The following is a 19,532-nucleotide window of genomic DNA, read 5'->3' as shown; positions in this document are numbered from 1 at the left end:
TGAGAGATGTGCCTTCCAAGGGTCCTTTCCAAATCTCAAAGTCTTCAGCATAGGTGTCCTTTTTTTCACTATCTTACTGTGAGGCGTGCTGCGTGCCCCCTTCCCCTATATTAAACTAGCTTTTGTAAACAATACAGTCTTCCAATTGCAGGAGTGTCGTTTGTCAGTATCGCGTTTATTTCCAATAAAACACAACAATTGTATGGGGGGGTACATTCGATCCGAGTGACTGAGATTTTTTTTTTGTACGCGTATTGAGTTCGTTGGTAGCTGGAAAAGCATGTCATTTTATTGAGAGCGTTCGTCAAAAATGCTCACTAGTAATCTGTTTCTGTAGTAATACATATTCATGCACGAGGTCAGAGTTCATAGTCTGTCCACTCAAAATGGCGGACGAACCAGTGCGTCAGTGGAGCGACGAGCAGCTCAAAAGTGACGATTTGCCCAAAAAAGACCTGATCAAGTTCATTCAGGACAATGCGGCACACTCGGTACGTTTGTAATTTGAGTATTCAAATGCCGCTGTTGTCATTTTAAAAGTGTATGTTGACGGGAATATCGCTCTTTCGCGTGATGCAGCATAGCGTGTAGCTGCACATGGGGGCGGAAATCAATGTTTGCAAACAAAGTGGCTGCTATACGTCACATATAACCTCCTGTTGTTTCAAAGAATAACACTTTATTCTGTGTTTAGTTCCTTAACGAGCACAAACTGCTGGGAAATATCAAGAACGTGGCCAAAACAGCCAAAAAGGAGCAACTCATTGTTGCCTATAACGAGCTGTTTGCCAGCAAAGTGAGTGACGTCACAGTGACGTAGCGTCTTGAAGCAAATGAAGTACGCACTGTGCTTGAAATGGAGAAAAAAAATCTTGTGTATTTTGCAGAAGTTTAAAGGCACGGAGCCGCTGGAAGACGTGACGAAGCAGGTGAAAGCTGTCAAAATTGATGAAAAGCCCAAAGAGGTCAAGGTGGAAGTTGTGGATGAGGTAAAGACCCAAGCACTTGCGGGGTCATTTTATGTGCAAGTATCTTCATAATTGCAGATGTTGCTTCGCTTCAGGGTCCGCCCAAGTTTACCAAATCAACGCTGAAGAAAGGCGACAAGGTCAACTTCCCGAAAAAAGGCAACACGGTGAGCTGTTGGTACACGGGGACGCTGGAGGACGGCACCGTCTTTGACACCAACATTCCCTCAGGTGTTTAGCCGCAATAGGCTGCGATCTTATGTCGACAATTCAGTCAGACTAATCAGGTCTGTTTATTCCTGCAGTGGCCAGAAAGAAAAAGCAAACCAAGCCGCTGAGCTTCAAAGTGGGCATGGGCAAAGTCATCCGAGGGGTATGTGTGTTATGCCCGTCGTTCCTGTCCTCCTCTTGTGGTTTGTAACACCGTCGCCTTCCCGCAGTGGGACGAGGGCCTGTTGACCATGAGCAAGGGTGAGACGGCCCGCCTGGAGATCGAATCTGAGTGGGCGTACGGGAAGAAGGGCCTCCCAGACTCCAAGTATCTTTTTTGGGGATGTAGATGGAAACTAATCAGAAATTGAGCGGATGGGTCTAACATAACATGATGCTTGGAAAAGTCTCAAAGGAGCCGTGCCTATAATTGAACAGGAAGTCAGCTGTTTTTAGGTTTGAAGAAGCCATTTTAGGTGAATTACTATTGAGACCCAAAAGCACGTTTTGGGGAGGCCTCATTGTCCATCTTCTCCTTAACTTTTTTATTTTCAGAATTCCACCCAACGCCAAGCTGATCTTTGAGGTGGAGCTGGTGGATGTGGATTAAAGCAGGAAAACTGGGAAGTTAAACGTTTAAATTTTCAGTGTTCTCACATTGGTGAGCTGGAATCCAAAATATGTAACCGTTTTGTTGCTTTTGATGCTATCAATGTAATTCCCTACATTTGGGGTCACTAAAATATCTTTTTGTTTGTATTAAATATACCTTTTACAAACAAGACTGCTGCTGTTGTTATTTTAAACACATTAAGGTCAATTAACCAAACCCAGCATAATGGCTGATTAAGTCCTAATAACAATTTAGGATGGATTTACACTGCAGGTCCAAGTGCCCAATTCCCATTTAATGCCTCTATCTGACAAAGATGTCTAAGGTATGCATAACTATTTCCATTTCATTGGAAGTGACCTGTAAGATACAAAACATACACACACCCAAATTACAAATATAAGTCCACAAGCGTTGAGCCTGGGCTGACCCAACCTCCACATTCAATAGTTTTTGCTTATTTTACACACACCTAATGCTAAATATTTATACCATTTACACCCTATAGACTGTTTTTTTTTTTTTAGTACTAAAGATGACCGCTCCAGTACTATGTGCCGGGTTCAACGTTTTATTAACAGCAGGAAAACATTTGAACTCAGCCAAAACAGCTTGGTATGGTCAGGGTCATGACGCACTCTTCTTAGGAGTTGGCGTTGGGTCCCTTCTTCTTGCCGAAGGTGGGCACCACGTTGACGAAGCGTCGGTTGTACTGGATGCGACGCTTGGCGCGGCCGGTCTTCTTCTTCTTCTTCTCCTGCTTGTCCACCTGCCAAACAAACGACACGTTCAATTCAACAAGTCAAATGCATGACTTATTGAAGTTGTTCCCAACATCACGTTTCAGAAATGTCATCCATTCACAGCAGGCTTACAGTATCAAGATATTTTTTGCTACGTGAAAGCATTTTTGATGTGATTCAAGATAAATTGTTTCCATTATGTCAGTAATTACTGCTAAGATGGCACAGTCAAGCTTATTTTCTTTTTTTAAAAGAAGCCTTAATTTCGAAAAATAAGGTCAGGTTTGGGATCGGAGTTGCATTAATGCACTCAATTTTAGCAGGCTTTAACCAAGTAACAGAATTTCAAACTCAGTTCCCCCTTTAATATCAAAATGTCCCCCAAAACTAGAATGCAATATTGTTACATTAACATAGGTATTTCAATTTTCAAATTTGCCGATATACATGAAATTATATCTAAAATGTTCTACTTTTTGTTATGCGTCCTCGGGTCCCTTGAAAGGCGCTTACATACATGTGAATTTTCAAATTTGTAAAGCAGTGAATGAAAGACAACTGATTGTAGCCCTGAATTCTATTTTAATGAACAAATATTTTTGTTTTCCATCTTTAATGCTTTACAGAAACATTTTGTTGCTTACAAATAGTTGTTAAACACAATTATTAAACACTGACTGTCAAATCTGGATATACAAAAGGTAAATTCACATACAATTTTTAAATGTTGTATATTCTACAAATAATACTCACCTTGGGAGTCTGGCCCCTCACTTTTCCAGCACGGGCCAGAGAGCCGTGGACCTTACCTAGACACAAAGGGGCCGGGGGAAATAAAAAATCACTTTCATGCAGTGGCAAAACAGCGGGAAAGTCACAACACGAATAGCAACTTGTAATGTACCAAGTGAACCCCTGCTATACTGCATTTCATGACTTTATGTTCACATTCTACCACAGATTTTCAAGCAATGACATACTCTGGTGTTTAACTAGACGACGTTTAATTCTACTTTATTTTATACTCTTGTTTCCGTACTGTGAAAAATGAGCAGTTTATAATTTCTGTAACATCCAAGATAATATTCGTTGGCCCATCCATGGCATTTTGCATTGTGCTAGCATTAAGCTAACAGACTTTCTTTAGATGAAATGATGACTTTTGGTTGAACAGTTTGGTATTAAATTCTGCTAATAGGGTCAGTTTTAGAGTAAAATTTAAATTGGGCATGACAAACAGCATGAAGTGTGCCTGCGTGTCTCTGAATTTGAGAAATGTGAGAATTTTTTCAATTTCTTCACAAAAAATTAAATTTGAATCCATTTAAACACAAAGTTCATTTTTAAAATTACATGGTCTTTAGCCCACAGATTTTCACCTATCGCAGGCAGGTCTGGAACATATCACCCGCAATAAACAAAGGCTCACTGTAGTAATGTCAAACATTTCAACACTGACCTCCCAGAAGCCTGCCGGCTATCTCCAAGGTACAGTGCTCGGAAACGCCGCACGATGACAGTGAGGCATCGTCTTCCAGCGGGCAACCTGCGAGCAGCACCACCTGATCCTCTACCAGGAGACCCTCCAAAGTCTGGATATGAGCCTGATGTGATGATGAAACAATTGCTGCCACGTATCGTAAAATATAGCCTTGCCATCTAACAGTTTGACTTGCATTTATTATTATTTTACCTTAATCTGGCCCACGGTCTCCTGTCCGGTCACCTCAAGGGTGTGAGTGTTCTGGGCACGCAGGAAGAGCTGCATGTTGATTCTAACAAGGGAGACTCAATTTTTAAAAAGCAATTAAAAAAAAAAAATCAAATCAATGATCATACCTGAAAACTAACAAATAAAGTAAAAAATAATACATTGATCAACACAATATCCTGAAGAAATTAAGGTCACACACATTTGGAGACTAAAATGTTAGACCACTAACTTTAGTTATTTCGACTTCATGTATTTTTAAATAAGGCTAGCAATGTACGGTATAGAGAGTAAGAAATTGTGTTTAAAAGCCAAACAATAAAATAATCGACTACAAATTAGAAATATATGTGGCGCTATTCTCTAGGGGAAAACATTGCGCTGTAACACACCAGTAAATCATGCTTTTGGACGCCCCTTTTAAGATTTGTACCTTGTATATTATCACTTACGGCTTCGTAACGGAAAGGGGAACATTTTTTGTCACATGTAAATAACAAACCAAACCAGGAAAACGTATACTTTTGGTCATGGAGAGAAAAGTTGTCGCTGAGGCTAATGCTAAGACGACTAAACTAGCCACATGCGAGACGCGGCACTCGAGGTGGGAGGAAATGGAGGCTAAACACACAAATTATCACCAGTCTATTCAATGTGCCGTTCAATTGTGTTCGACTGTGTTTTGGGTGCATTTGCAGAACAAAATAAGACCCGGCGACGGGTTAAAACGCACTTTTGCCACCCATTACACATAGGCCTACCTCGTTTGGATGCTAGTCGTTACACGCGCAGCATAGAAAAGGCTATATAAGAGGAAGACACTGCGCATGTGCCCATTTTACGTAACACGCGTCAAGACAGACGTGGCCACACCCATACTTCGTCGACATATTGGATGTGGCAGAGTTGCGCTATATGCACACACATTATAACCTAGAATGAATATCTTTAGTTTGCATATACAAGACACACACATTTGTTAATAGCATCTCCAAAATAGTGGAACTCAGGTTACATTTTGCGGGTAACGGGTAATTGTAAGCTGACAGTTGTAGCCTTTTTTGTAAAGCCTGAATCACATTATTTAAAGTTATATTTCATTACACTTTACTAGGTACCTTTACTTTGTCATTTTAATACATAAAATCTATGTACAGGACATTCACATTTAATAATCAAAAGTAACATCCATCCAAGGCCCAAGTGTGCCTCATGTAGTGAACATGGTAACATCTGGAGCATACAAAAACACTTCACTGTATCACAAAATGCCATCATGTAACTTAATAGTTGCACACAGATGACAATAAAATAAAGCAGGGAAGCATCAGGATATCAATCTGTTTATTATGAAATCAAGTTGAGAAAAAACAAGGTAAACAGGAACTCTTCATTTTGGGTTCATTGAAACACATTAAAAATTCTTCTAATTTAAAGAGACCCACAAGGAGAATGAAAAACTTTGTCTTTGCGTCTAGAGCACAGGGGAGGTGGGTGGTGGAAGCAAACCTGTCTTTACAAACAACATGCATCATGTGTATAATTGTTTATCCCCAAACAGGAGCTACGAGTACTGTATTTGAAATAATGAGCTCGAGTCAAACCACAAAATAAATCTTTTGGGAAAGCGGTGCTGGTTGTCTTAATTTGAAAAGCTAGACACATTCTCCAATGAGAGCGCAAGATCACGGTGGCGGCCATCATGTCGGAGGAGGAGGGTAGTACTGGTTATACTGGGCGTATTGGTTGTACTGGCCCCACGAGTTTTGGCCCCAGGCGCCATACTGTTGCTGAAAAGGACAAGAGAGAACATTTGAAATACAAGAAAGACCAGTGTTTGAGCCAAGGCACATATTTTATACTATAAACAGTGCACCAAATAAAAATGTTACCAAAAAACACCACACCTTTACTGAAATAATGATGAGATTGTCTCAAACGTACTGTTCAGTTGAACACAAAGCTATTATTGTTAAATGAATGGCAACATGTTTAGACAGGTTATTTATGCATTCTGCCATCTAGTCCAAGAGCATTTAAATGTTCTACCAGTCACTCTAAATCGATGGCATGGATATGAACAAATATGTTGGCTGAGAATCAGAGAGGGACAATATGAAAATGTACGACAAAGGATGAACCCACCTGGTACCAGCTGTTGTAATTGTAGGCGCTGTTGGCTTGCATGTCTGTCCCGGCGGCGGCCATGGAGCCGTCGTCCACGCGCTGCCGCTTGGCATCGGGTTCCTGAGAGCTGTCGTAGCCGTTCTCCGCGGTTCTCTTTGATAAGTCGAATTCCTTCTGCAGGTTCTGGTGTTCCTCGTAAGCGGCCACGAGCCTGAAACAACAACAAGGCTTGGTTCACGCTGCAGGTCCAAGCGCTCAATTAATACATACATCGGATTCTATATTCGTATTCATTCCAAGTGACATGATGCACTTTTAAACCATATTTTATGTTCCGAACGCCTTACGCAACACTGAAATCATATTTAATGTCTATAAACCCCCAATGTAGGATACTGACATCATATTTAATTTCTATACACTTCATATGTAGAACATTTACAGTCTGCACACCTCTAAAGTTGCATGTTATATACACCTGTACTGTAGAATAAGATTCACACCATGTTTTTTATTTATTTATTTGAGCAGACAAGTGGATATGTCACTAATCTGATTTGAAGATATCAAATTTCGTATATTTTTCTCTCTCATTATGCTGCTATGATGCACATCACAGTTGCGCCACTAGCGAACAAAGTCATTAAAAAAAACATTCAATTGTTGAATTGTAATACAGCCCAAGACAGCGCCCCCTTGAGGACATTTTGCACCAAACTCACGCATGGATATCGCTGCCAAAGTCCTCGAGGAATTCCACTTTACGCTGGGCGAAGAGGAGGCGCGACTCCATCTCCATGGGGCTCTTCAGGGCCCGGTCGAAGCAGGCCATGATCTCAGCCTGGTTTTGTGTCACGTCGCCGCTGCACTCCAGCTCCAGCAGGTTGAGGTACAGCCTCGGACATGTCTGTCAGACCATATGGGGACGATGTTCAATGCGAGAACTCGACAACTGTATTTCCTCGTTTCGTTGCCGTACACTTTAAATAACGAGTCAAGTTTAGATTCAAAATGTTGACCTGGTCTCTCTCGATGGCGTCCAGCAGCACTTTCCTGGCCTTGCTCAGGCTCTTCTGCACCTTGAGGAACTGCCGCGCCAGCTTCACGGCGTAAAAGGACGTCTCCGAGGCGGTCTTGGAGGAATCCACCGCCTCTTTCAGCAGGGCCTCCGCCTCGTCCAGGTTGCCGCGCCGACGCTCCAGGCTGACCCGCCGCAGACGCACCATGGCCAGGGTGGGCACCACCATCTCCAGGGTCTTAAGGATGGTGCTGGCACCGTCCACGTTGCCTGTGGAGCAAGAGCGGGGGAAACTGTGAGTTGGACTTTTAAGTAGTGCCACATTTTACAGTGGCGCCTCCAAAGTCAAAGGCATTCGTCTTTGATTTCATTTTGTGCTCCTCACCCTGCTGCTCCTCAAAGCCAGCCCACAGCAGGTGGATGGCGGGCTTCCTGGGCAGGTGGACGGTGCAGGCCTTCCTGTAGACGTGCCGAACGCCGTCGGTGCTGAAGCCCTCCAGGTATTTGGCGTACTTTTGAAGCGTGAAAAGAAGAGAAAGTGGGAAGGAGAGCGAGCAGAGGACAGGAAAGCGGAGAGAGAAAGAAAGGCAAAGAAACAGACAAGACCAGACGTTTACATTTCCCGCTTCTCGGACCCCGGTGAATGTCGTCATTGACAAGATCGTTCTTAGAATTTTTCTGTGTAAACCCATCAGCACCTTCATGGAACCAATTAGATAAGATTCTGTAAGGTAGTGGGAGACGAAGAAGATGCAGTTGGCAAATGCTGCAGTCAAATCTTGTGTGGCAAGCTGGCCATCCCCTAATACAACAGATACAGTCACATATCAACGTTACACGCAAAGAGAGTGCAGGACGTTTTTGTCTTGTTTTTGTTGTTTTGTTTTTTTTTCCCGTTTTATGCCATGTGATTGTCATCGATGGTTGGGGGGGAAGTGCAGGGAAGCGGCGAGAGTAGAAGTGGTGTGGAGCAGAGAGAAAAAAAAACAAAAAACGCCTTGATACCTTGATCCAGAACTCTTCATAGAGAGCACAAGCGATGAGGCAGCGTTCAAAGAGAACAACCACACGCTCCGGGGTGCCGTTCTCCATCTCAAAGTCCAGGTACTCCCGCCAGTTGTTCAGCTGCGTCTTCTCCAGGGCTTTGACGTGGAAGTAGGGCCTCTTGATCTAAAAAAAAAAGGCCAAGGGCATTGTTCGTGTTACACAGCAGAAATAGAAACTCACAAAATGCAACAAATATAGACTGAAAATGCAGTGGAATTGATTCTAAGTTGAAGGTGGGACTGAAAAAAAAATGGAATTTAAATGATAGAGATATTTTAGTAGACTGTTCCCATGAATTGAGAACATTGAAAATGTGGGAATTTTGGAAATCTGATTAATAGTTCCAATTTGTCTTCACTGAGCTGAATATTTTGAAGGTGGAATATGGAAGATAAGGAATTTCTTTGCTGAGTGTCTTATTGACTTGAATGTTGTTGTTTTGGTTTTTTTAAATATGGAATTGCGGAAAAAAATTGGGAAACCTGAAACACAAGATCGACTTTGCTGAATCTGACAATATTTGAAACTTGGAATGGTTTGAAGTAGTTGAGAAATTTGGAAGGAGCAGAACGAATAGTGGTGCAGAATCATGCGTGCATGGAGACGATTCAAGCTGCCAATGTCGTACCCCTTCCTCAAAGGCCCAGCGCTTGCTGACTTCGTGCTCGTTGAGGTTGAACACTTCCTGTCGAGCCTCGATCGCTTTGTGGCGCATGTTCTCGATCTCGGTCACTCTCTATGTGAAAACACAGACAAGGCGCACACTGTTGAACGGCTTGACAACAATCACCTGTTCCACTTGATGTAATAGCTGCCGGTGGCGGTCCCGCAGCCATAGATTTACATCACCAGAGACAAGAGGCCTGCAGAGGGGGGGTGTAAATATGCACCCTGCATATCAACCTCTAGGTGGAGGTGCTGCGGGTCAATGGGCCTCGGTTGTTCCGTTTAGTTTAAGGGCGAGTGTCCCTGACAGGATGCCAGCGTCAAGCCCCCCTTGGCTGTCTTTGGCTTTGCTGCCGACATAAAGACAACTCTTCAAACTCTTCTCTTAATCCACATCATGGTCATGGTGGACAACAGGCAACCTCCATCTAACTCCAGAATTTCTGTCTTTTTTTTTGTGCTTTAGAAATTCTCCCCTTGGTTCTCGCTGGATTCTTACCTTGGCGGGGTCAGCGAGATCGTCCGTGCCGGGCGGGAGCTCATCCTGGGGGGCGGGCGTTTCTCCGTCTTCTCCCACCATGGAGGCCAGGTTGGCTTTGGAGAGCTCCAGCCTGAACTTGACAAACTCCTCCTCGGACAGGAAATGTTTGGGGTTGTGGTTCTGAACGTGCTCCTTGAACCTGCACGTATCAAATTGAGATGATTACCACCATGCAGCCCCTGGTCAAATTAGGGCTGGGTAATTGACTGATTTCATTCATTTGAGTAGATGTGAAGACGATTTTGTAGGGGCAAGCAAACCAAAAAGCCTAATATGTTGTCATTGTCAAACGTAGCGCAAATAAGTCTGGACATTTCCCTTACTTTTGTAAGTGCTGAGAGTAGAGCTGCGTGGGAATGCCCAAGATGCGGTCGTAGATGGCAGTGACATTTGCAAGCTTTCCCTGTTCCGTCTCCCAGATGATGAAGGATTCCCAAAGGCGGTCCGAGCGGAAGTCTGTACCGGCCGCCAACACAGCATGTTCGTACGCCCTGGGCAGGAAAGAAAGAAATTTAACTTTGGGGATTTTGTACTCTGCGTAAAAAGGCTAGACAAAGTAGTACAGGGGGGACCTTGGTTTATGACAGTGTTCTGTTCCTATGGCAACGACATAACACCAATTTGTACATGAATAAGAACACATCACAGTCTATCACCGATCATAACGCAGTAGTCAACCTACTCACTCTTAGCATGGGCCATGATAAATATTTTGAGGGGGATGTCTACCACTTGTAATTGTTAAGGTTCACGATGGGATGGTGATAAATACAGGAAAACTTTGTGAGAAAAACATTTGAAGGCCATGATTTAAACTAATCAAATTAAAACCAGCAATTAAGGCGATAGCTGAGCTTGCCTTCTTGTGCTGTATGACTGCATATTTTCACACCGTAGCACAACCTTTTTATTACACGGCATTTGTAACCTCACATCGGGACCAAGGTAAATCAAGGACCCACTTTAAAGTGGACTTGGCAGGGTTTCTACTTACGCTCGAATGCGTCCCTCCGTCTCGGGGTCGCTCGTGTCAGAGTTCTCCTTGATGTAGGTCATGTAGTGCAGCCAAAGGTCCACGCTGAGCGGGATGGCCTGCAAGCCTCGCCGGTACACCTCCTCCGCCACATGGATGTGGCCGTGCTTTTTCTCTATGTCGGCGTACTTCTTCCAGTACCCGTAGCAATATGGATAGCGCAGAAGGAAAATGTCGAATGACTTCCTCACCGCTTCGAGGATATTCTGAAGAAAGACAAGGGTTACGTTGCATCATTTTCTAGATGCCTCCATTATCATTGATGGGGAATATGGTTTTTTTTTTTTACCTCTTGCTCGACATATTGCAGCAGGTAGACCCAAGCATTGAAGTCCTCTGGGGTCTCCTCGCACCCTTTCAAGAGTTTTTCAAACTCAATGGGGAGCTCCGGCTCTCTAGGAACGATGGCTGCTTGTGCGGCGGCTGCTGCTGCTTGTGCGGCAGCTGCTGCGGCGGCTGCTGCGGCAGCGGCTGCTTGAGCGGCGGCTGCTTGAGCGGCGGCTTCCTGAGCGGCGGCTTCCTGAGCGGCGGCTTCCTGAGCGGCGGCTTCCTGAGCGGCGGCTTCCTGAGCGGCGGCTTCTTGAGCGGCGGCTTCTTGAGCGGCGTCTTTGGCGGCGTCCTCCAGCTCCATGCCATCGTCAGAAGCTTGCGACGCCTCAGTGCCAGCTGTAGGAAAATCAAAAAGCGGCCATAATGCAGCATTTCAGAACCACAATGTAGTGTGGTGTGGTTCATCCCGAAGCTTATTTTAATGTGGAATGTGTGCCTTGGCTCAAAGGTTAGGAAATGGTGCATAATGTACCACTATAAACACATCAGCGCCTTTGTTGAATTAATTTTTTTCTTTTTACCTGGATTGGTCACTTCTTGGGTGTGCGGCTGAGCCTCCAGGGACTGTACTTTGTGTTCCGGCGGCTGTTCCGGGGGCTGTGGTGGAAGCGGCGGCGGTGGTGGCGGCTCATGTGGATACAGTGGTGCGTTGGCGACCTGAAACTGTTCCATGCCTTTCTCCACAGGGCCCAGCTCCTGAGGAGGGGGAGGGGGCGGAGGCAACGGTGGGTTGGGGTGGTCTCCTGCTCCAGAAACAGAATCCATGCTAGGCTCTGGGGCAGCTTGACCCATGGTCCAGGCTGTGGTTTGGTTTAGAGCAGGAGGGTACACTTCTCCATTAGTCTCCATGGCACAGGGCTCTGATTCCAGCATTCCAGTGATGGGTTCTTCTGGGAGGTGAAGGCCTGCTGGAATCAATTAGTCCAGTTTAACTATTAATTAAAATGAATTCTTTTTTGGGCAGTTGTACTAATGTCTTCAGATCTTGGACTGGTATTGCACCGCTCTTTCTGACATGTATCCACCAGATATTTTCACATTTCATTACTGCATACAAAACGGCCTGTAAAGTTCTGACTCTTGCAAGCACACGCGTTTCACTTGCACTACTAGAACATCTAGTTATTCTAAATACCACTCTTAGCTCATAACTGCAAGTTACTTTAATTTTTGTATGCTCGTTGCACTATTTGATCACAATGTTGAACATGTTAGCCAGTGTCCGGACGTTAGTGACATCATATAGTTTTGAGGAGGCCTAACTAATTATATTAACATTTGCCCAATTTAACTAGCATATAATATTTTAATGATCAAGATAAGAGTTTAACTTTGACGACTTGGTCGCGCAAACAACACCGCCGGTAAACAAAGTTGTACCTAAAGTTAGGCCTCAGCTGCCGTCTATTTCCTGGACGCACCGGGGCAGCTAACGTGAATGTAAGTTGGCTTCCTACAGACGTTTTATTGCAAAACGATCACGCTACACTTTGGGTGGTGTAATACACATCAACAACGTCGCCTTTAATAGCTATCGGGTTACTTAAATTGTCGTTGACCTTCATGTCTACGAACCGACACTGTGCTGAAATACTGTACGCCATTTTCCGCCGCCTGACTTCCAGAAAATAGTCGTACCCTTAGAAAAGCTAGCTCCGCGCTGGATAGCACGACAGTGTACGGTCTTTTTTTATATGTATACATCAGAGCAACTATATAAGAAAAAACGCGGTTTAGAATCTTACCAGGAGCTTCCATGTACTCTATTATCGAACTTGAAGAGTCTTTCTGTGTCACGCTACCTAAACTACGACGGCGCGGCGTGGTTCGTCCACCATCTTTTTTTAAGTGGGGGAAAAAAATGAGCGGCCAGTGCGCGCATGCTCAGTAGACTATGGCCTAGTCTAGAAACGTCAAGAGTACGTCTGCTGCACGTCCTGAGCACTTTCGACACATGTAACATGTTCTCAACTCAATAAAACACAAAAACTTGACGCGTCACAACCGTGCATACGTGAATAATTTATCATCTGGGATATTCGAGTTGTACTGTAATGTATTTTTTATTTTTTGTAATTATGTGACGAAACACCTCCTGCCCACACAACCGGTAGGCCACGAATGTATCCAATCGCTATCAATGAAATGGGAAAGTTAAAAAACAGAAACAAAGAGTAGACAGTGCGCCTTTTTTCCGGGCTTAAATATAATTTAAGGTCACCCAGACCCAATTTGAGATCGAACATGTGAACTTCGTGTTGCAAACATGACATTTTAAGACGCCGAAAGACGCGTTAAAGGCTCAAATGGCGCCGTCACGCGGACCCATTGAGCCTGGCTGTTGAATTTAAAAGCATTGCTTGATGTCATTTACAAATGTGTCTCATGTTTATTTTTCAACTTAAGTTATTCACAATACCAATTTCCTTGTGTTTATTTCTTTAAAAGAAAATGCCTTTTTTTTTCAAATTCACATTTATAGTATATGGTACTTATACCGTATATGCAGGAGGAAATCTTTATTTGTTGAAGAAATGTATCTTCAATAGTGAAGGGTTGTTCATTCTTTTATAAATTTCATATAAGATGTCTCCCTGTGCCCTCGGTTGTTGTCAATCGTGGCTGCATGAATGGCCGCGTCCTACATCATCTGCATCTTTGCAAAGAATTTTCCATAAATCCACTCTATTGCATCATTATATAAGTGCTGATCGTGTATTAAAATCAAAGTTCATGTCACGGATGTCATTCACCACTACAGAGAATCGTTTTAAAACACATTAGGAAAAGTATAATAAATAAATAAAAAGTCAGCGTTATCAAAAGACATTTTATTGTTTGTTCTTCATTTTAAAAAAACAACAAAGCTGTTGATAGAGGGAAAAATAGTCACATTCCTGAGAGCACATATTGATCACAGTAGATGTCAGACGAGCTTTGAGAGGAAACATCAGCAATTGCTACTCAAGTATTATGGGATGGACTCGTCCTGATTGATGTCTCCGTAACATAGGACACACACACGTATAGGACGGTGTCAAACTTTGTCATGTTCCTGAGATAGCCACATCTTGCACACACACTCACTAAGCAGTGAATTACTTTAAAATAAAATAGTTGAAATGTTGCTGTGAGCAACACAGACGTGTGCATGTTAGTGCACTGCAGCGCAGTTAAACAGCGCAATCTAGCCGCAAAACTGGAATAACTGCAACAATGCAACCACACCTTTGCACCTTTTGTCAAGAACAATTACAACCATCTTATTCTAGATGAGGAGAACATGGGTTTAGCTAGTGTAACAAGAACTATAGCGGAAAGCATGTCCAAAGAAAAGCATGTATCTCATCTCCAAATTTTGTGTTTTAGAAATTTTAATTTCCCCAAAACAACGATATCATGGTGTTTTGAATAAAATAAATTGAGACAGACACATTTTGTAATATAATAAAAACAGGGCAATAAGGACCAAAAAGTTTAAAACTGTCCAATTTTGAATACAAATATAGGATTTTGTATTGGGGATTAAAAACAACACATTTTACAACAAAATTTGGCAAACAAAAACATTACTTTGTTTTTGCATATATTCTTTTCTGGTAACTTCTTTCAATAAAAGAAGAAAATGTGTACAAATGTTGGTTGTATTCACATAAAAAGCACAAAACAATTTTGGGACTCAAATCAAAAACTCGAGATACATGCTTTTTCAATGACACGCACCAATTTCCTACTTTACATCGGGATGGAACCCATGAACGACACCTATCTGATCAGGCAGTAACTACTATTACATGTTCATCATTTAAGGCTACAGTTTTAACTATTTGTCTCACCCATCCCCCAATACACTTTGATCTGCCAGATCACAAGTATTTCTACTCTGAAAGCTACATTTTCATCACAATATACTCTTTTGTAAATTATACCACTGTGTATAAAATTAGAAATATTTAAAAGGGGTGAATTCAAGTTTTCATTTACGCTTTTAGTTTTTCTTTGTTCAAACTTTAAATCTTGAGGAAAGTTAAGTGTGCTTCCCACTGGTGGATGTCGTATTAACAAATGAACAAGGTGCACATTGTTTTCACTCAATTTTACGGATAACGAAACAAAAAAAAAAATGGAAGACGTCAAGATGCCAGATTGTCTCGGGTGTGCGTCTTTGTGGACTGAAACTGCAATTTTAAAGCGTCTCCCTGCAGCTAAGCGTTATTAGCAACTACACACCTAATCTGCACGTCGGGCCCCTCGCTTCCTGTTTGAACGCCAACGTCCCCACCGCAGCTCGAGCGAGGTGGGATCTGTCATTTGTTCCATGTCCTACTAGTGCGCTGAATTGTTCATGTACTAGAATGCTCTTTGTCCTCACTTCTAAGATAATGCCATGCACTAGAAGAATGACATAGTCTTACTAGTGACATCTTGCACAACATCCTTTCATTATTGTATGACATTTCTGTGCACTAGTAGAGTAATTACATGTTACCAAAGAGGAAAAACTGTACGCTAAGTTGACATGGGCATGCTACTAGTACCACTAGCGATGTTATAATATTCTACTAGTGAACATCTGAAAAGCGGGTCAACTAACCTATTTGAACTTGAGATCTACTTCTTGGCTCCTGATTCATGAAAAGGCCAACTCGGTTGATACACATTTCTTAAATAACACATTTGCTGAAGTTATTATCAAGAAGGAATGATATCTATGTGAAGGCTGATCAACTTATTTCTCACAATAATAATTTACAACGACTTAACAAGGTAGGAAATAAAGTCTTTACATTTTCAACTGATCACTTCTTCAACATTCCTAGGAAATCACAACATCCCATTATGGGTGAGCAATTTATGTTATTTGTGTATTATATATTTATATGTTGGTGATGACCCCTGATCTAGCATTTCTCTAGTATTACTAGTAGTGCCCAGAAGTACACTAGTGCACGGTTTTTACTCACCAGAAATGTGTAGTCATTCTCAAAGCGTGTAGTAATGACATACTGAAGTGGAAATTGTCACTAGTAAGACAATCGCGCTACTAGCGGGCTGAATTGTCTCGCAAGCAAGGACAAAGAGCGTATTAGTACATGAAAAATAAAAATGAATAAAAATGCTTGAATGGCTTTCCGTAGAGACAAGATATGATGGCAATTATCTCCCCTTGTTCGACTCAAGTCGATGTGAATGAAACACGCAAAAAAAAACAAAAAAAAAACCAAGATCTCCCACACAAAAACAAAACCCTGACTAACGTCTTTTTAGCTTAGTCATGAGTTATAATTTAGAAAAAATAGCAACAGCAAATTGGCAGTTTTTGGCGGCTACTCCACCAGGACGTCCTCGGCCTTGATGGCCTCGAGCGGCGTCGTGCCCGAGTTGGACAGATCCGAGCCGTCGTCTTTGGAGAGCTCGTCGTGCGGGAGCATCAGGGCGGCGGCGGCGCCCCCCGGCAGCCCCGCCAGGCTGCCCTGCGTGAAGCACAGGTGCTTGATGACCTCGTTGGGGCTGGAGAAGGTGGTGGCGCAAATGTTACACTTGTACGGCTTGGACGTGGCCAGGAACATGGCCTCCATTTGGCTGCTGTCGTCGCCGGCCGCGCACAGCTCCATGCTCTGGCGGTCCACCAGCGTGTAGGCGTCGGCGCCCTGGTTGAGGCACACGTGGCGGGCGGCCTGGTTGGCGCGGCAGAAGCTCTTGCCGCAGGCGCTGCACTTGAAAGGCTTGCCCGTGTGGATGTACATGTGCTCGCGCCAGTGGCTCTTCTGGATGAACTTGCGGCCGCACGTGCAGCACTCGTATTTCCGCCGCTTCAGCTCGCGGTCCAGGTCGCCGTTCTCCAGGTTGTCGATGTCGGCGATGTCCGAGGGGGGCGGCGTGTCCGCCTGGGAGTTCGGGACGCCCGCGCCCCAGCACGAGGCGGATACCTCGGCACGGGGCGAGTCCGAGTTGTTGCCGGAGGCGAGCGTCTGCTCGTTGTCGCTGATGATCTCCACGGCGGCGACTCTGCATGCCCTCAGGAGCCCCTCGGCCTCCGACGCGCTCTGCTCGGCGACCGTTACGGGCGAGAGGGCGTTGTGGTTTTCCGCCGCCTGGGCGTGCTGCAGGAGGTGCTCCCTCAGTAGGCTCCTCTGGTTGAAGCGACTCCGGCACAGGTGGCAGGAGTAGTGCTTCCGGAAGGACGAGCTCCTCTTCATGATGCTGGGCTTGACGTGCAGGATGGCGTTGGCGGAGGCGCCCCCGTCCACGCTCGGGGACTCCGACGCCGCCTCCTCTGCGGCGGGCTGGACGCCGCTGGTGGACGCCTCCGCTTCCGGAGGGGAGGCGGCCGGCTTGGCCGCCGCCGCCACCGATGGGTACTGGGCCTCCGAGCCCAGCGTCTCCATGTCGACAGGCGAGGAGAGCGGCAAGTGGGCGGACAGCGCCGCCTTCTGGTCGGCGATCTGGATGCCGTAGAGGGAGGTGGAGAGGTTGATGCTCTGCTCGGGGTGCGCGTACACCGACTGGCTGGCCTCCTGCAGCAGAGGGTAGGCGTGCAGGAAGCGGACGCCCTGCTCCAAGCGCGTGGGGTCTATGAGCTGGGGGGCCAGCTTGCCGGTGTACATCAGGTTCAGCAGGTAGCTGAAGATGTCCGGCTGGATGTCCGTCGCCTTCAGACGCACACAGTCACTGAAACGACATCAGACATTGGCATCTTTCAACTCTGGTAGAAAAAAAACCACCTATGCAATCTACATTTTGCTTTGAGAGGTTGTGTAGCATAGCCTTTACATCAGGGGGGGCTAAAAGAATGGCCCACTCCATTTTTTTTTTTTTTTCTAAATATGGAAGAGCATTAACATTATAAATGGTCCTGTCACATTTGTTGCATTAATTTAGCCATTTAGCCAGCGTGTGTAATTGATTATTGAAAAATGATTTCTTGAAGCAAAATGGAAGGAATTTACTACTTTGCAGCAACTAGTAGATTCTCTCATCCCGTTCAAAATAGGGACTGTCTGTGCTGGTTCTTTGAACAATGGTAAAATAGCACACTGGTAGCTGAATGTAGTTGCTTCATTTGGTCTCAAACAAAGTATACCACATAAGATCTTTTTCTTTTTTTTAATTGCCAAACAGCATGCACACTGTTTATTGTTACCGATTGTGTGTAAACCGTGTCCTGTACCTGTCCTGGTGAATGAAGAGCATTCTAAAGTAGTTGGAGAAGGCGGCCAGCACAGCCTTGTGGGCCTTAAAGAACACATCTCCGATGGCCACGGTGCAGTCGCACAGGAAGCCAAACTCTCTCTGAGCGTTGAGCTGCTGCAGCAGGATAAGACCGTGGTTGGCCAACTCCATTCTTCAACCTGCACGCACACACAAGCACACCCGTGCGAGTCAGTTTCCTGTCTGCGACGAGACCGGAGGCGACAGCGACCGCAGGGAGATGATGACTTTTGAGAGGCTCGAAAGCATAACAACAGAGTAGCGGCGAAGCAAGCTCCTTCTAAAATTAGCGCTCAAAAGTGCCAGGCAAAGACAGTGAGCTCATTATGAAGATTTTATTCCCTGATCTCATATGATCAGTTTGGTCAAGCGCTTGTCACACCAGGATGCTCCAGACAGAACTCTCCTGTCAAGTTGCCGGTCAAACGGACCCATTGAAAAGGTAAAGAAATAAACAAACAAACAAACAAACAAAAAAAAGAGTTCAAAGTATTTTTTTCCGAAACAACAATATTTGAGATGTTTTAGGTTTCTGACACAATTGGATAATGAACACGCCCTGGGTCAAACTGACTCAGGAACATTATGCTGTTCCTGAGCATAACAGGAGGGTTATAAGTAAAAGTTAAAAAGCACAATTCAGTGCCTAGGGGAGGAAAAAAAAAATGATGACATTTATTAGACGACATGTCATGAAAAGGACAGGAGACCATCCAGCAGCATGAAGTGCTTTAAAAGGGACTGTTACGAGTTTAACAAGCTCTCGACTTTTTATCTTTTCGAAAAGGAATGAAAAATGTGATCCTGAATTTATCTTTTCTGCGCCAAATGAGATTCTACTAACGGGCTTTCAACCACTGATGTTAATTGTTCTGTTCAGGAATGCAATTAAATAACATTTTCACATTAAAAATATTAGGGGTTTAAAATTTTAGACGTGCTGCCGTATTAACTGTTTCCATTGCTTGCAGCAGCTGTGCCAGACATCATGGTGGTTTAAGAATTTTTTTCAGGACTGTAGTTGTGCACCTGTGTTTTGAGTGATCTTTAATCGACACAGGTTCAAAATACTGTTGCCCACATACATACATTCACCTTGGTCTCTAATAAGAGGCGTAGATGTTCTAGAATGTCTTCAATGCTACGTTTACACTACAATATGTTCCCAGTGGCCGCTGTGGACAAAACAGGATGGATGTGAGACAACACGGGTGGACGCGATGAGCAAACGTGACAGGCCTTGATTGCCGTGAATGTCCGGACCGATTTTTAAACCGTCCAAAAGAATGTGCCTTCATAGTCACGGTGGAGAT

At 44.2% G+C, this 19,532-nt stretch overlaps 4 protein-coding genes across 10 annotated transcripts in view; 1 reads left to right on the top strand and 3 right to left on the bottom strand.

Annotated features, from left to right (window-relative positions):
- Window positions 1–329: 329 nt before the first annotated feature.
- Window positions 330–1,962, top strand: fkbp3 (FKBP prolyl isomerase 3). The gene is made up of 7 exons (XM_086019050.1): window positions 330–491; window positions 695–796; window positions 888–989; window positions 1,064–1,199; window positions 1,274–1,341; window positions 1,409–1,506; window positions 1,734–1,962. Exons 1-7 carry the CDS (start codon window positions 387–389, stop codon window positions 1,786–1,788), a joined length of 666 nt encoding a protein of 221 aa, XP_085875176.1. The 5' UTR covers window positions 330–386; the 3' UTR covers window positions 1,789–1,962.
- Window positions 1,963–2,348: 386 nt separating this feature from the next.
- faua (FAU ubiquitin like and ribosomal protein S30 fusion a) lies at window positions 2,349–5,130 on the bottom strand. Of its 2 annotated transcripts, none has more exons than XM_086019710.1 (5): window positions 5,007–5,130; window positions 4,228–4,309; window positions 3,994–4,138; window positions 3,288–3,343; window positions 2,349–2,560 (listed from the first exon to the last, which is right to left on the bottom strand). In XM_086019710.1, the coding sequence occupies exons 1-5, from the start codon at window positions 5,072–5,074 to the stop codon at window positions 2,435–2,437; spliced, it is 477 nt and encodes a 158-aa protein (XP_085875836.1). In that variant the 5' UTR covers window positions 5,075–5,130; the 3' UTR covers window positions 2,349–2,434. The 2 variants fall into 2 exon arrangements, with proteins under 2 accessions (XP_085875836.1, XP_085875837.1); XM_086019711.1 differs by having other exon boundaries at window positions 4,228–4,322; window positions 5,007–5,062.
- A 442-nt stretch (window positions 5,131–5,572) lies between these two features.
- Window positions 5,573–12,897, bottom strand: prpf39 (PRP39 pre-mRNA processing factor 39 homolog (yeast)). Of its 3 annotated transcripts, none has more exons than XM_086019406.1 (13): window positions 12,753–12,897; window positions 11,529–11,915; window positions 10,967–11,343; window positions 10,639–10,883; window positions 9,968–10,135; window positions 9,603–9,783; window positions 9,066–9,173; window positions 8,396–8,560; window positions 7,776–7,902; window positions 7,392–7,660; window positions 7,095–7,279; window positions 6,391–6,583; window positions 5,573–6,035 (listed from the first exon to the last, which is right to left on the bottom strand). In XM_086019406.1, exons 1-13 carry the CDS (start codon window positions 12,763–12,765, stop codon window positions 5,946–5,948), a joined length of 2,508 nt encoding a protein of 835 aa, XP_085875532.1. In that variant the 5' UTR covers window positions 12,766–12,897; the 3' UTR covers window positions 5,573–5,945. The 3 variants fall into 3 exon arrangements, with proteins under 3 accessions (XP_085875532.1, XP_085875533.1, XP_085875534.1); XM_086019407.1 differs by having other exon boundaries at window positions 11,529–11,912; window positions 12,753–12,884; XM_086019408.1 differs by lacking the exons at window positions 5,573–6,035; window positions 6,391–6,583; window positions 7,095–7,279 and having other exon boundaries at window positions 7,513–7,660; window positions 8,089–8,560.
- A 926-nt stretch (window positions 12,898–13,823) lies between these two features.
- zbtb2b (zinc finger and BTB domain containing 2b) overlaps window positions 13,824–19,532 on the bottom strand; it is a 29,631-nt gene continuing 23,922 nt past the window's right edge. For all 4 annotated transcript variants that reach the window (XM_086019614.1, XM_086019613.1, XM_086019615.1 and 1 more), the window contains 2 exons: window positions 18,179–18,359; window positions 13,824–17,679 (listed from right to left, as the gene is read on the bottom strand). In XM_086019614.1, coding sequence (XP_085875740.1) covers window positions 16,335–17,679; window positions 18,179–18,351 — 1,518 coding nt within the window. In that variant the 5' untranslated portion in view covers window positions 18,352–18,359 and the 3' untranslated portion in view covers window positions 13,824–16,334. The remainder of the gene's footprint in view (window positions 17,680–18,178; window positions 18,360–19,532) is intronic.

This window comes from Filicampus tigris, chromosome 20, assembly GCF_054856515.1.
Source record: "Filicampus tigris isolate MCC_2025a chromosome 20, RoL_Ftig_1.0, whole genome shotgun sequence".
Taxonomy (NCBI): domain Eukaryota; kingdom Metazoa; phylum Chordata; class Actinopteri; order Syngnathiformes; family Syngnathidae; genus Filicampus; species Filicampus tigris.
The sequence above is the reverse complement of the archived record's forward strand: the minus strand, read 5'-3'. Positions and strand labels throughout refer to the sequence as shown.